Below are 12,923 nucleotides of genomic sequence, written 5' to 3' on the forward strand. Positions count from 1 at the left end.
ACATATTCATAACTTGGAAAGGAATAGCCAAATATTTCCATGAACTTAGACAAGTCAACGCTTCGTGGTCTCTCTTCACTGGTTGAATTCACAAATATGTTTATAGAAACTTCCCCCTTAAAATGTGACATTTCTCATTTCTCCTCCCTTTCTCAGCAGATCACTAGAACATCAGCATCAGCTAGAAACCCCTCGTCAACATGCTTGAGGTATTTTGTCTTCTGCTTCTACTTACTACATCAGTCTGTGGTATCATCAGCTTATCAGGTAAACATGCCGTTGAACTGATACGCGCAGTTGTCTTTCTTACCGCTTCTAGGCAGTTAAATAAAAAAGAACACAATATCCAAATTATGCAATATAAGAAAGTACCGACGTGTTATTAGTGAGCATTAAAATGATTTGCCATCATCTGATCATGCCTTCATTGCAATAATAATAATGATGATGATAATAATAATAATAATAATAATAATAATAATAATAATAATAAAGATAATAGTATGGACAATTTCTATAGCGCTACAGATAAGAAATTACGAAGAAACAAACATATACATAAAGTACGAATATTAATAATCCACGATTGCATAATCATCACTTCTGGTTTTTTTTTAAATGAATGAGTTTTGATTTTGGAGTTTTTAGTATATTGCTATGGACGTCATATTTAAAGGGATTATGCAATCCAAATGCATATTGACTTGTATTGGTTCATTACCCTGATCATTACCTACCGGTGTGTTGCCAAATGAACATCTAAACATTTATCATATATTTTTTTATGTTTTTCATTTTACTTATTTGCTTAACATTACTAGGATACGCCCACCCCCCCCCCAAAAAAACTGTTGAAACTGTCAATTATTCATTTTTCTTTGATGATGCAGATGCTGAGAATAAACGTATCATACATGACATCACATAATCTTTATCCATACATTAGTTTCAAGAAATATATATTGTTTTTGTATTGAGTGATTCGTTTCCATCATCGTTTGTTTGTGTTTGTGTTTGTGTTTTGTTGTTTTGTTGCTTTGTAGTTGTTTCTTTTTTCTTTGGGGTTCAAAAAGATAACAGTTTTTCTTTCTTGCAACTACTACAAAATTACCAGTTTTCGGTAGCATTTCATTGTAAAAATAATATTTCTGAATTGGAGATCGCAACTGCAGCAAACTGAAATGGTGAATTACTGTTCTACGATTCTTAGGACTACACAAAAGCTGCAAAACTTTTTTCTTTGATCTGACTCTTCAGAGCTTATGATGCAAGTCTAATCTCAAACAATATTAATTGAAGGTCTTATTATGATGAATTGTGATTATCATGAGTACTAAAGATTAAACAGATAAAAACATGTGATAATGCAATAGCATTATGATATTGATTTATGTCTATCTTGTCTCGCCAAATTTCATAAGCATTTTTTTCTCTCTTTTTTTTTGATAATGTATCAGGACTCAGTTCCTGAAGTCCCAAAATGGAATGTGCTCCAAAATTGGGTGGTCTTAATTAGCACTCTGGATATTGCGGTGGGACTACAAAAACAGCAAACCTTCTACATTGATCTGAACTCTTCAGAGCTGATTATGGAAGCTTATTCTCAAAGAACAATAAACAACTGTCTTAGTATATTGAATTTTGATGATGAGGAACTAAGATTTTAAAGAAAGTGATAATGTAATAGCATTATAATATTAATTTGTGTCTGCTTTGTCTCGCCAAATTTTATATAAAGCATTGTTTGTCATAAATGTATCCGAACTAAGTTCCTGAAGTCCCGAAATGGAACGTGCTCCAAAATTGAGTGGTCTTAGCACTCCGAATATTACTTTACTCTTGAACTGTTATATGTATGTATATAGAGACATACATTATAATACAACATACATTCTAGTATAGAATGCTTTAACTGAGGAAAGAAGAGATTGCTGACACACACACACACACACACACACACACTTATTTAATGATTATTTTGTTCGCAATTTGCGCACTGTTTACTTCATTTCGATCACTTCAGTTTTCATTACAATATATAATTATTAATGGAAAGTGAGCAAAGAAAATGGGATTCCATCGGGAATCGTATCCCAATGGAATCCCATTTTCTTTGCTCACTTTTCCACTAATAATTTATATTCTTTCTGGTCAGTTTATTCTGTCTTTATTTGTTACAATATATAATTGCAATACTATATTTTAAAGGTTCCACAATTATTGTATACTCTTTTCATTTTACATTGCTTTGCATAATTTGCTCTTTTCTTTTTACAAAGACAAGAAGAATCAGAATTGGTGTCATAATCATTTATTTTGATAGAATGTACGAGAGCGCTTGGAGATAAGAAATGATTGTAAGTTGTGTTTCTTTTTTTTTTTCTTATCATTATCATCAATTCATTTTCTCTCCATTGTGACAATCATGTGGCCTGGGTAGACTTCCTGGAAATAAAAGCTCGGACACGGGGATGACTGAGGCATCTGTGATGAGATGAATCTATTACTGTTCCTGCAAAAACTCTGCTTTTCAAATATTAAAATCAAAATGACTGTAATTCTTATTTAGATTAGCTTTTATCCTATTTGTATATGCAGCGAGCGCGATACGAAGAACACACTCATTCATATTTAAAATAAATTAGTCAGAATTTCCTGGCCATGATGGTCTGATCAGGTCCGTAATTCGCCATTCGACCAGAATTTGTTGTTAATAATAACTGAAATGACTGAAATTTGATCGTTACCTTAATTAGCACTCTGGATATTGCGGTGGGACTACAAAAACAGCAAACCTTCTACATTGATCTGAACTCTTCAGAGCTGATTATGGAAGCTTATTCTCAAAGAACAATAAACAACTGTCTTAGTATATTGAATTTTGATGATGAGGAACTAAGATTTTAAAGAAAGTGATAATGTAATAGCATTATAATATTAATTTGTGTCTGCTTTGTCTCGCCAAATTTCATATAAAGCATTGTTTGTCATAAATGTATCCGAACTAAGTTCCTGAAGTCCCGAAATGGAACGTGCTCCAAAATTGAGTGGTCTTAGCACTCCGAATATTACTTTACTCTTGAACTGTTATATGTATGTATATAGAGACATACATTATAATACAACATACATTCTAGTATAGAATGCTTTAACTGAGGAAAGAAGAGATTGCTGACACACACACACACACACAAACTTATTTAATGATTATTTTGTTCGCAATTTGCGCACTGTTTACTTCATTTCGATCACTTCAGTTTTCATTACAATATATAATTATTAGTGGAAAAGTGAGCAAAGAAAATGGGATTCCATCGGGAATCGTATCCCAATGGAATCCCATTTTCTTTGCTCACTTTTCCACTAATAATTTATATTCTTTCTGGTCAGTTTATTCTGTCTTTATTTGTTACAATATATAATTGCAATATTATATTTTAAAGGTTCCACAATTATTGTATACTCTTTTCATTTTACATTGCTTTGCATAATTTGCTCTCTGATACCCCAAAAATAGAAAGTAAAATCTATATTTTTGTCCAAAATGTGAAATAAAATTCAAATAGAAGTGAATCGAATATATCGATGAGCAGAGAAGTTCAACTAAAGTTTATCTGTAAACCTTTGTTTATGACTAAACGCCACGTAAAGCATTTACGTCTGGTTCTTATGGCTAGGATTTATTAATTTTGATTTCGTTATTGTTTAACTTTTTGTTGTTGGTACGATGTCGATTTCTATGAAATTGAAACCATGACGTAACAAAGTCTTAATGAGCTAATTGTAATTCATATGTAATAAAACTATGTACGGGGGCAATTTTAACATTTATCATGTACGAGGAATATGTCACCCACGGAAGCTGGCGATGAGCATATCTAAAATTGATTGCATCTCTTTGACTGCAACTGCCTGCAGAATGCGCCTCTCAGTTTGAAGTTGGGAACTATCAAATAAGCTACCATAGCTTTCAACAACCTCGACAACAACAGCTTGTTGAATGTGTTTCAGTTAGACGTTGCAAGCTTCCAAACAAGCTACAATAGCTGCATGTTTTTCCCAGTAGAGAAGATCACACTCAATAGTCTTTTGTTCTTGTTATGTCTGGTAAAAGGTACGTGTATGTTTTATTCAATCTCGTTAGGTTCAGCCTTGAATCTTCGTGCTATATAGAGGGACAGATGTCAATTCTGAGAATAGAAAAACATTGTCAGTTTTCTGATGTGACTATCAAAATGACACAACAGTGTAGCCTTCATCTGATTTTCCTCACAGAAATAATTTTTCCACTACTTAAAACTAACCAGTTCTCCAACAGATTCGCTTCCTGAAACGCAAGTACACTGTACACTTTGAAAAATCTGCTCTTTTACACGGTCAAACGTTCATCACATCGTCACACTGTTGTTGAAATGATTTGTCTAATTATCTTTTATCTCATAAGGGCATTAAAGCAGGACCAAATCTCGAATAAACTGTGAAGTTTTCACACTCGGTAATTTCAAGTAAGTAATAATTTACAATCGTCATGACGTGACTCCTATCATAAACACCACTTGAGCTTCCAATTTATCGCCATACACAGGATTTGATAGCATTTCTGGACAGACTCGTTTGTGTCTATTGTGGTTTAGCTTTACAATAGCTACTAAATATCACTGTACAATGAGTCATGTACTTATGATATAAGTAATCACCTTTCCCTATTTTCCAGATGTAACAAGCGAATTTCCAAACCTGCAGCTCGCGACAGCTGCAAATTGCAATGCAGAATTGCTGCTCAACATTTCTTGGGACTACAACAACAGCTGCGAAGCTCAACACTATGATCTGAATCACACCTTCGGAGAGAATTCTTCAAATCTGACGGTGTGAACCTAGTCTCCTACACCAAGAAACTTGATTAAGTCCTCACACAGACTTGAAATACACAATGGTCAAGTGGAAAATTACTTTTGATTATTATGAAAACATATTGTAGTAATGACTGATGGTGTTGTAATATTATGGAATCGATGTTATTTACATTTTGTGAATCAATAACCTTTAAAACAAGCTCAAATTCATGAAGTCAGGAAACTCCATAAAGACCCAATGCAAATGCATTTTGATTTGTAATGATTTGTTTATTCATGAATTGATATCCATTTTTATTTCCAAATAATATATTTGTAGTCTATATTACAAACTACAGATTATGTTAGAATTGTATAACACACAATAATACCGTATTCCGCGTGGCATCCCTGCCGGAGAGAGCACTGTCCAGTGTCACACAGTGTGCTCATTATACGTGTTCAAATGGTCAGCTTTATATCAGTGTGAAGATAATTTCACTCTGGTTCACACAAGGCTCATATATAAATGTTCTGTTTCACACTGTGGTTATTTAATGGTTCACATTGTGTTCAGAATGTCGTAACTCTGGAATTTAACAGTGTGAAGAGATTCCACATTGTGTTAACAAAGTGTTCACACTGTCCTTCACACAGTGTTTCACACTGTGGGACACTGTGTTGTTCCAGCAGGGACACTATTGTTATACAGAAACTCATCTTGTTTCATGAGAGATTGGAAATAAAACTTAAGGGATTGCTAAAAAGCGAATTTGTATGATGCAGTTCCCTAAGATATTACAGTACGTTATTACAATACATTATACGAAGCATAATAAGTAGAAGTATCAAGCAAACTAACCATTGCATAAATTTCATAATATTCTGGTCATCACGTATATGGCCAAGAGAATATGCCATACATTCTTCATACAAATTTTTTTCGGATTACTTGGATATGATCACACATACATAGATTCTACCAGTGGCATCATCTGTTAATCAGTGCTGAAGTATTATGCGATTCAACAGAACACATTGGAATGCATCTTCCCTTAGACTGAGCATAAATTGCATAGTCCCTTCAAAGCGTACTTGCGATTTCAAATATTGTGGAACTGTTATGTAGGCCCTATTCTAAACCCTTTGAATTAAAAGAAAAAAAATACCTGCGAGTGTATACATTTCTCTCCACTCCTACAATGTATTTATGTTTTTATTTTTATCTTTGTACTTTTTCAGTTGCCATACCTAAAGTTGATTGTTTCTAACTAATATGCACCATATAGAGAGACAAGATTTTCATTCTCATTTTTCCCTGCCACTGCCTTTTGTCTACCAAAGAAGGAGATGGCCTGGTCTTCAACGCGACCTTTTATTCTGATATCAACGAGTGACCCGGATGTGCAACATTGTGTACAATTGAGATGTATTGGTGAGGAAGCCTGGTCTCAGAAGGTGTGCACTCTAGACCCACCCGAAGGTAAGTGCTGGCTCAACAATGCATACTATGTTAAAGTATAGCAGCATGTATGGGTTGTTGTTGAAATTGTATCAAACGGTAACTCTCGATTCCTCATCATGCTCACTGTGTTAGATTAGTTATGTTCACTTCGACCATTTCCAATGTGTGGGTTTTTTTTAATTCTTAAATCATCTTTTCTTTTTTTTACAAAGACAAGAAAAATCAGAATTGGTGTCATAATCATTTATTTTCATAGAATGTACGAGAGCGCTTGGAGATAAGAAATGATTATAAGTTGTGTTTCTTTTTTCTTCTTATCATTATCATCAATTCATTTTCCCTCCATTGTGACAATCATGTGGCCTGGGTAGACTTCCTGGAAATAAAAGCTCGGACACGGGGATGACTGAGGCATCTGTGATGAGATGAATCTATACAAATACTGTTCCTGCAAATATTTTCAAATATCAAATATTAAAATCAAAATGACTGTAATTTTTTATTTAGATTAGCTTTTATCCTAATGATATTTTTATATTGCACATGCAGCGAGCGCGATACGAAGAACACACTCATTCATATTTAAAATGAATTAGTCAGAATTTCCTCTGATGTATCATTCCTCCTACAATAACACAAACACACCCACACACGGACATCCCCCCCCCCAAAAAAAAAAAAATCCACCCCGTAAAAAAGGCCTGCCACCAACAGGGAATTACACGTGCATACCCGCTGTAGCATAATAGTAATGCGCAAGTGTGTGTTTGTTTGTTGTTGTTTTTTTTCCGAACAAATACATGTAGTCGTATCTGATTTCGCATTTCGGGGCTAATTATGTGTGGAGAATTATCTCTCTCATAAATTGCTGCTTAAGGTAGTCCCACATATGCTCTATCCAATGTGGAACTTCCGATTCCCCTGCTTAGAGAGCGTGTTCGGAATATAGGCATAGTAGCATAGATTTATACCAGTTAAGCTCTGAACGTGCATCAACAATTATTGAAGAAGACTTCTTTACATTTTGCTCTGCCAGTATAGATAAATCATATGAAAAAGGCAAATTTTTGTCTTACAATTTCCTTCCTCCTAAATGTCTGTCGAACTAAATTACCGGTCAGGTGTAGTAAATATTTGATGCCAAACGTTTGATGACACCAGGTCAGTGTAGCAATGGCCTCCGCACAAGTTAGATCAGAGGCAAAGGAAGTGAATAAAGTTACGCAGTTGTCACTGATTCAGGAACTCGGAAAAACCCGAAAAACAAACTATCATAGCACCAAAAAAAGAGTAACAGAAAACTAATATGAACACCTGCATTGGAATCTAGTCACCATATTGTCCTATACGTGGTGGAGCGACAGACCTCAACAGGAGGATTGAATTGTGTGTTTAGTCTGCTTTGCATTTTGACGCTTGCGACTTGTACTGCAGCAGGTTAAATTTCTCTGTGTGTGCCGGTGTTTGACGCTATGACGATAGAAGCATAATAATTATATCTTTGTTTTGTCCAAGTTTCCTATTATGCCTTAATCAACCATGAATGTGGTCATTCATGTTACATACTGGCGCTAATATTACATTCATATCTGATAGAACTATATATGGCCTGTGAAAGAAACCATGAGTTGCAGCTGAAGTGCGTGAATGAGTCTTCGCATTTCTCAGTTGGATCCCGTGTGATCTGGAGACACAACGGCACAGAGGTTTCTGACGGAGTCGATAACTCGGGAAACGTCTCGGTGCTGCGTATACCAAACACCACGTGGACAGATGGCGGAAGCTACTCCTGTGTTTCAGAAACGAATGTGACAATTAGGTCGTACAGTGTGCGTATAGGCAGTAAGTACGTTTCAAAAGAATTAGTCATGAATTAACGATTATCTCAATAGAAATTTAAACGACCAGTATAAATTTTTTGGGGGAAAAATGGGCTTGTCGATTAGTGTTCTCTATCATTTCATATACACTTAGCGAAAAAAAAAAAGATAGTAGACTCATTATCCGTTGCATATAAAAATCTTTGTGTCATATATCATATCAAAGGTTATTCAATTGGCTATCAACCTGGTAGGTTAATACTGAGAGAAATATTACGCATGAGTGAACGTATTAGTTTTCGTCTTCCAAGGCACAAAAGTAAAAATTGCTAAATTTCACATGTACTGATTCATTTTGCAAATGCCCTTCAAGATAGCAATGGTAACGAAAAATAAATTCAACACAATGAGAGACATGAATGAACAGAAAAAAAAGAATATGTTTCGTACCCTTTTATCTCTTTATCCTAAAACAAAAACAAAGTAGGAAACTAAAGAAGGAAAATAAGAATTTTCTGTCAGCTCAAATTCAAATGTTAAAAGGGAGTAACATGCAAAGGTGGGAAAATGGGCAGTTGTTGTTTTTTTATTACATTTTTTTTTAATTTAGGGGATGTAAGAATTTATGAGACAAATTCAAGAACCAGTTATTGTTTCCAATGTGCTAAAATCGAAATAACATTTGAAATTTCTACCATTTTTGTTAGTATCGCCTCTTTTCTTATGTCATTTGAATTTGGATTTGACAGTAGATTCTTTATTTTCTTTGTTATTCTTCTGCCTTTCTAAATCCTTGGGGGCTGCAAATACATAGAGATTAATGAGTAAGTTTCCATATTAATTTGTGTTTCCAATTGTGTTCGATTTGTCTTTTGTTCTCATTGTTGTATGAAAGAGCACATACGCGTAAACGAGAAATTGTCCATTTTTTCAATTTTTACTTTTGTGCCTTGAACGCGTAAAGTTTCCATGCGGAACTACCAAGTTGATAGCCAATTGAAGTACCTTTAACATGGTATATAAAACATTGATATCAAGCCTAACATTCTATTAGAAATATGAGCTTGCCGAAAAAAAAAAAAAAAAGCTTACTTTCTTTCTTTCTTTCTCTTTGCTTAGTGTATAATAGAATGCAAAGAGATTTATGACATGTATCATGTATGAAAGTATGAAAGTATGAAAGCGCCGCGCAGCGGGCTTTTAAATGGTAGGATTCAAAAGGCCGCGGCGAAACAATAAAGGAGCGTTTATCGGTTGCACCGTTGTTATGCCGCTACATGTAATCTGCCAAGGCGCCTAAATCATTACAATAACTTATTAGTGCTTAAATTTTGGGGTTACAAATGTTTTCATGGAAGAATGATGTTGGTTGCAATCGCACATATGCAAGTAAGATATGATAATGGTGCCATCTCCTCATTAGTCGTACACTGACTTCCTCTCAATGCTATTGCCCTTTTATGGATAGTGTAATTTGCATAAGGTCTTGTATACAGATGTAATTACACAGAACTGATGACTTTTTTCTTTTTTTGAAGGAGTAACGTAGTCGGTGATTCACCAAAAGCATAAATTCATGAGGCAATTTGACACCGTCTCGTCTGATCTGTGATAGTTTTTTTTTTTTTTATGTTTTTAACTGTTCTGCTCAATGATGTGCCGAGTATATACTAAAATACACCAAATTATGACGTCAACTTTCCGTTTAAAAGGTAAATCCATCATTAAGTTCAAACAGTAATTTATCGATGATTTTTTTTGTGTGTGTGTGTGTGTGTGTGTGTGTGTGATATATACCTTATTTCCATGCATTTAAGTTATCAGTTAGACACATTAGAACCTGCCATCCCAAGTTAGTGACTGAAAATAGGTGTCCTTTAAATTTACAGGGGGAAGGGTGTATATGCTGGGTAAGTCCACTGTACATCGCATTTGCTGGAAACCCCGTATTTTCAAGTATTTTTTGCAATTATCCATATTTATTCAAATGACTTTTTTTCAAGGTACGATATTGCCATAATGTCTGATCTTCTTCAGGTTAGTATCGTCAGTTGCAAAATTAGTTTGTATGGTCCTCTCACTGTTACTAAGCCATTGCCGTAATTAATGGCTCTTGCAGGACGGAGGACCGATACAATGACACACAGATTACACACGACCACTCACGCCCAGAGAGACACATAAGGATTAATTGATAATGATTCTTATCAGTTGGTTCACTTTTTTTTAATTCATGTTCCATATTCCATATTTCATACAAATTTTATTTTCCATTTGATTTTTGTTTAAGAAATGTTTTTAACACAATGGTCAGTTTGAAACAAAATGGCACAAATGTATAAGAACGTATAATTGACGTGTAATATGAGGAACACACTAAAAACAAAGCTCGTATTTTGAATTGACTCATTGCAGCTCGGCCCAGTGGACCATCGTTGGAATGTCAAGGCCACAACTACACACTTGTCACCTGCACGTGGAATTTATCCGAAACAAATTTGCCTACGAGTGTGATGTGTAAATCTTCTAAGAAGTATGAACGATTTTTTCGTATTTTTCAGTATAAATGATATTTCAAGAAAGAAAATCAGCCCTTGTTGTATTTCCACATAATTTCATCATAATCGAAATTCTCAATGTGAATAAGTTACAAATTCAGCAATTATAAATCTGAAGGGGAAGTAAACATCTTTATTGTTTTACATGAAATACAATAAAAATACACAAAAATACAATAAATACAATAAACATCCACTGTTGTCCGCGAAACCCCTTGAATCCCCCCCCCCCCCACTTTAGTTACTGACCTGTCTGGATAGTCTCATTTGTTTGATGGAATAGCGTGGGTAGTTTTTGTCTTTGTGTGTGTATGTATAGGCTTATGTTTGTGTAGGCTTTTTGTATTGTTTTTGTTTCAAGCCGTGCACCGAACAGTGGGAAAATGGTTCGTATTCATGATAATGATTAGAAACTTGTCTAAATATGACAAATGCAAGATTTTCCACTTTTTTTTAAAGGAAAGGCGTACGTAGGCTATAGAGTATTGATATTAATATTCGAGTGCTATCGTTCCTTTAACGACTGTGGCTTCTGTATGTCTGTTTTTGTTTTTGTTTTTGTTTTTGTTTTTTGTTCTTGGTGTTTGTTCACTTGTTTGTGTTTGCTTGGTGTTCTTGATATTTGGGTGGTTATAAAGCAGTCAGTATTCAGGTATTCGTGACATATACTAAGTAATATGTTTCAATAATGTTAATTTTCTATGAAATATGATGGCTTATTTTGGTCATTCAATATAACATGACATATCGTTGTATAATTTGGACACACACTTTGCACGTATTTCCTAGGATGTACCTCAGTTTAAAAAAAAGAATGGTCAGTAAAATGACATCGAATGATGTCGGTTTACATTCTGTAAAATTGTTTCTTAAAATGTTCCTTTCTTGACTACTCCCCTCAGGATTGATTTGGAAAAGGGCGATTACAAATTATTTGATTCCAGTAGCGGTGTACATCATTTTCCTGCCAAAGTCGACGAATATACAGAATTTACGATCGTAGTCCAGACGAGAAATGCACTGGAGCAGATGTCAGATTCTCTAATCTACAACGTTGAATATGACAGTAAGTTTGAGCAGTTAATACTTTTAACATTCTCTTCACATGTGCATACGAAGAAATCTTTTTTTGTTGCGTCTGCTTACCTTTCCACATATTGACAGATATTTACTCGGTCTGTTTTGCTTTGCTTTTTTGAAGAGCTTGTTTTGCGATGAAACCATATAGTATACGACCCATCTGTTCTACATCACCTCCATATCCCCTTACTTGCATTGAGTCCATGGCACTATGTTCTACAAGCTTCTTAAGGATACAAAATCAACATGATCCTCTTGTTTCGTGTAAACTGGCTCCACTATGAGGACCCAGTAAAAGTTTTTTTTTTCTTATATAACAATGAAAAGCATACCTTGTATTAATGCATTCTTTTGCATTGGCTAGTGATAACTACACTTAGAAATCACTGTTGTAATTCATTCTTTTAATATGAAATATTGTGGGTGCTCAATAAGTAACAATTTTGTCTAAATGATATATTTGTTGCATTGTCTCACTTCCTTTTCAAAGCCAAACCATTCCCTCCAGACTTTAAACTCGACGCCGTACGAGCATCTCCTACAGAGCAAAAGCTTCAAATTACTTGGAACTCAAAATCTTCTCTTTTAGCTAATGTTATCGACATCAGAAATATTCAATGGGAGGTGCGCGGAAATGATATAAACACCGAATACAAGGTATGCATTCGCTCATGAAATTCAGTGTACAACAGCATTTTAAAATGTTTTGCCCTCTTGCTAACTCAAGCATATTGTTTCTTGAAGCTGACACCTGCATGTCTGAAAAACTGGGAGAAATACATCTTTTTACAGTGAAGTAATTCCTGAGCGCTAAAGATAGTGTTGAAATACGACATAGCATCATCTTGCAGCTATCATAGTGTTCTAAATTGAGCCATGAAAGTAAGAAGTGTGTCCAAAATTTAAAGTGAAAACATAGCTCTGGTTAGGGTTTGAGAACCCATCTTGCACCATTTCATATTTGCCTGCAATATATCGAAAGAGTCTACCAAGAAACTTACCTGGCTGACCCACGATTTGCCAGAATGATGAGTTGTTTCGGAGTATTTTGAAATCAAAAATAAAAGTCGGTATACCGACTTTTATTACAGAAGGATCCAGGTTAACTCGATCTCAAGAACAACTCGTCCCTATTTCAGACAATACACGCAGGTCGTGATCGCCA

At 34.8% G+C, this 12,923-nt stretch overlaps 1 protein-coding gene across 1 annotated transcript in view; it reads left to right on the forward strand.

The window, feature by feature from the left end:
• Positions 1-217: 217 nt before the first annotated feature.
• Positions 218-12,923, forward strand: part of LOC140236456 (uncharacterized) — a 30,775-nt gene continuing 18,069 nt past the window's right edge. The window contains exons 1-5 of the mRNA XM_072316381.1: positions 218-267; positions 4,715-4,869; positions 6,180-6,318; positions 7,897-8,142; positions 10,536-10,630. Of these exons, the coding sequence (XP_072172482.1) occupies positions 6,186-6,318; positions 7,897-8,142; positions 10,536-10,630 (474 nt within the window). The 5' untranslated portion in view covers positions 218-267; positions 4,715-4,869; positions 6,180-6,185. The remainder of the gene's footprint in view (positions 268-4,714; positions 4,870-6,179; positions 6,319-7,896; positions 8,143-10,535; positions 10,631-12,923) is intronic.

Source organism: Diadema setosum, chromosome 13 (assembly GCF_964275005.1).
Source record: "Diadema setosum chromosome 13, eeDiaSeto1, whole genome shotgun sequence".
Lineage (NCBI taxonomy): Eukaryota > Metazoa > Echinodermata > Echinoidea > Diadematoida > Diadematidae > Diadema > Diadema setosum.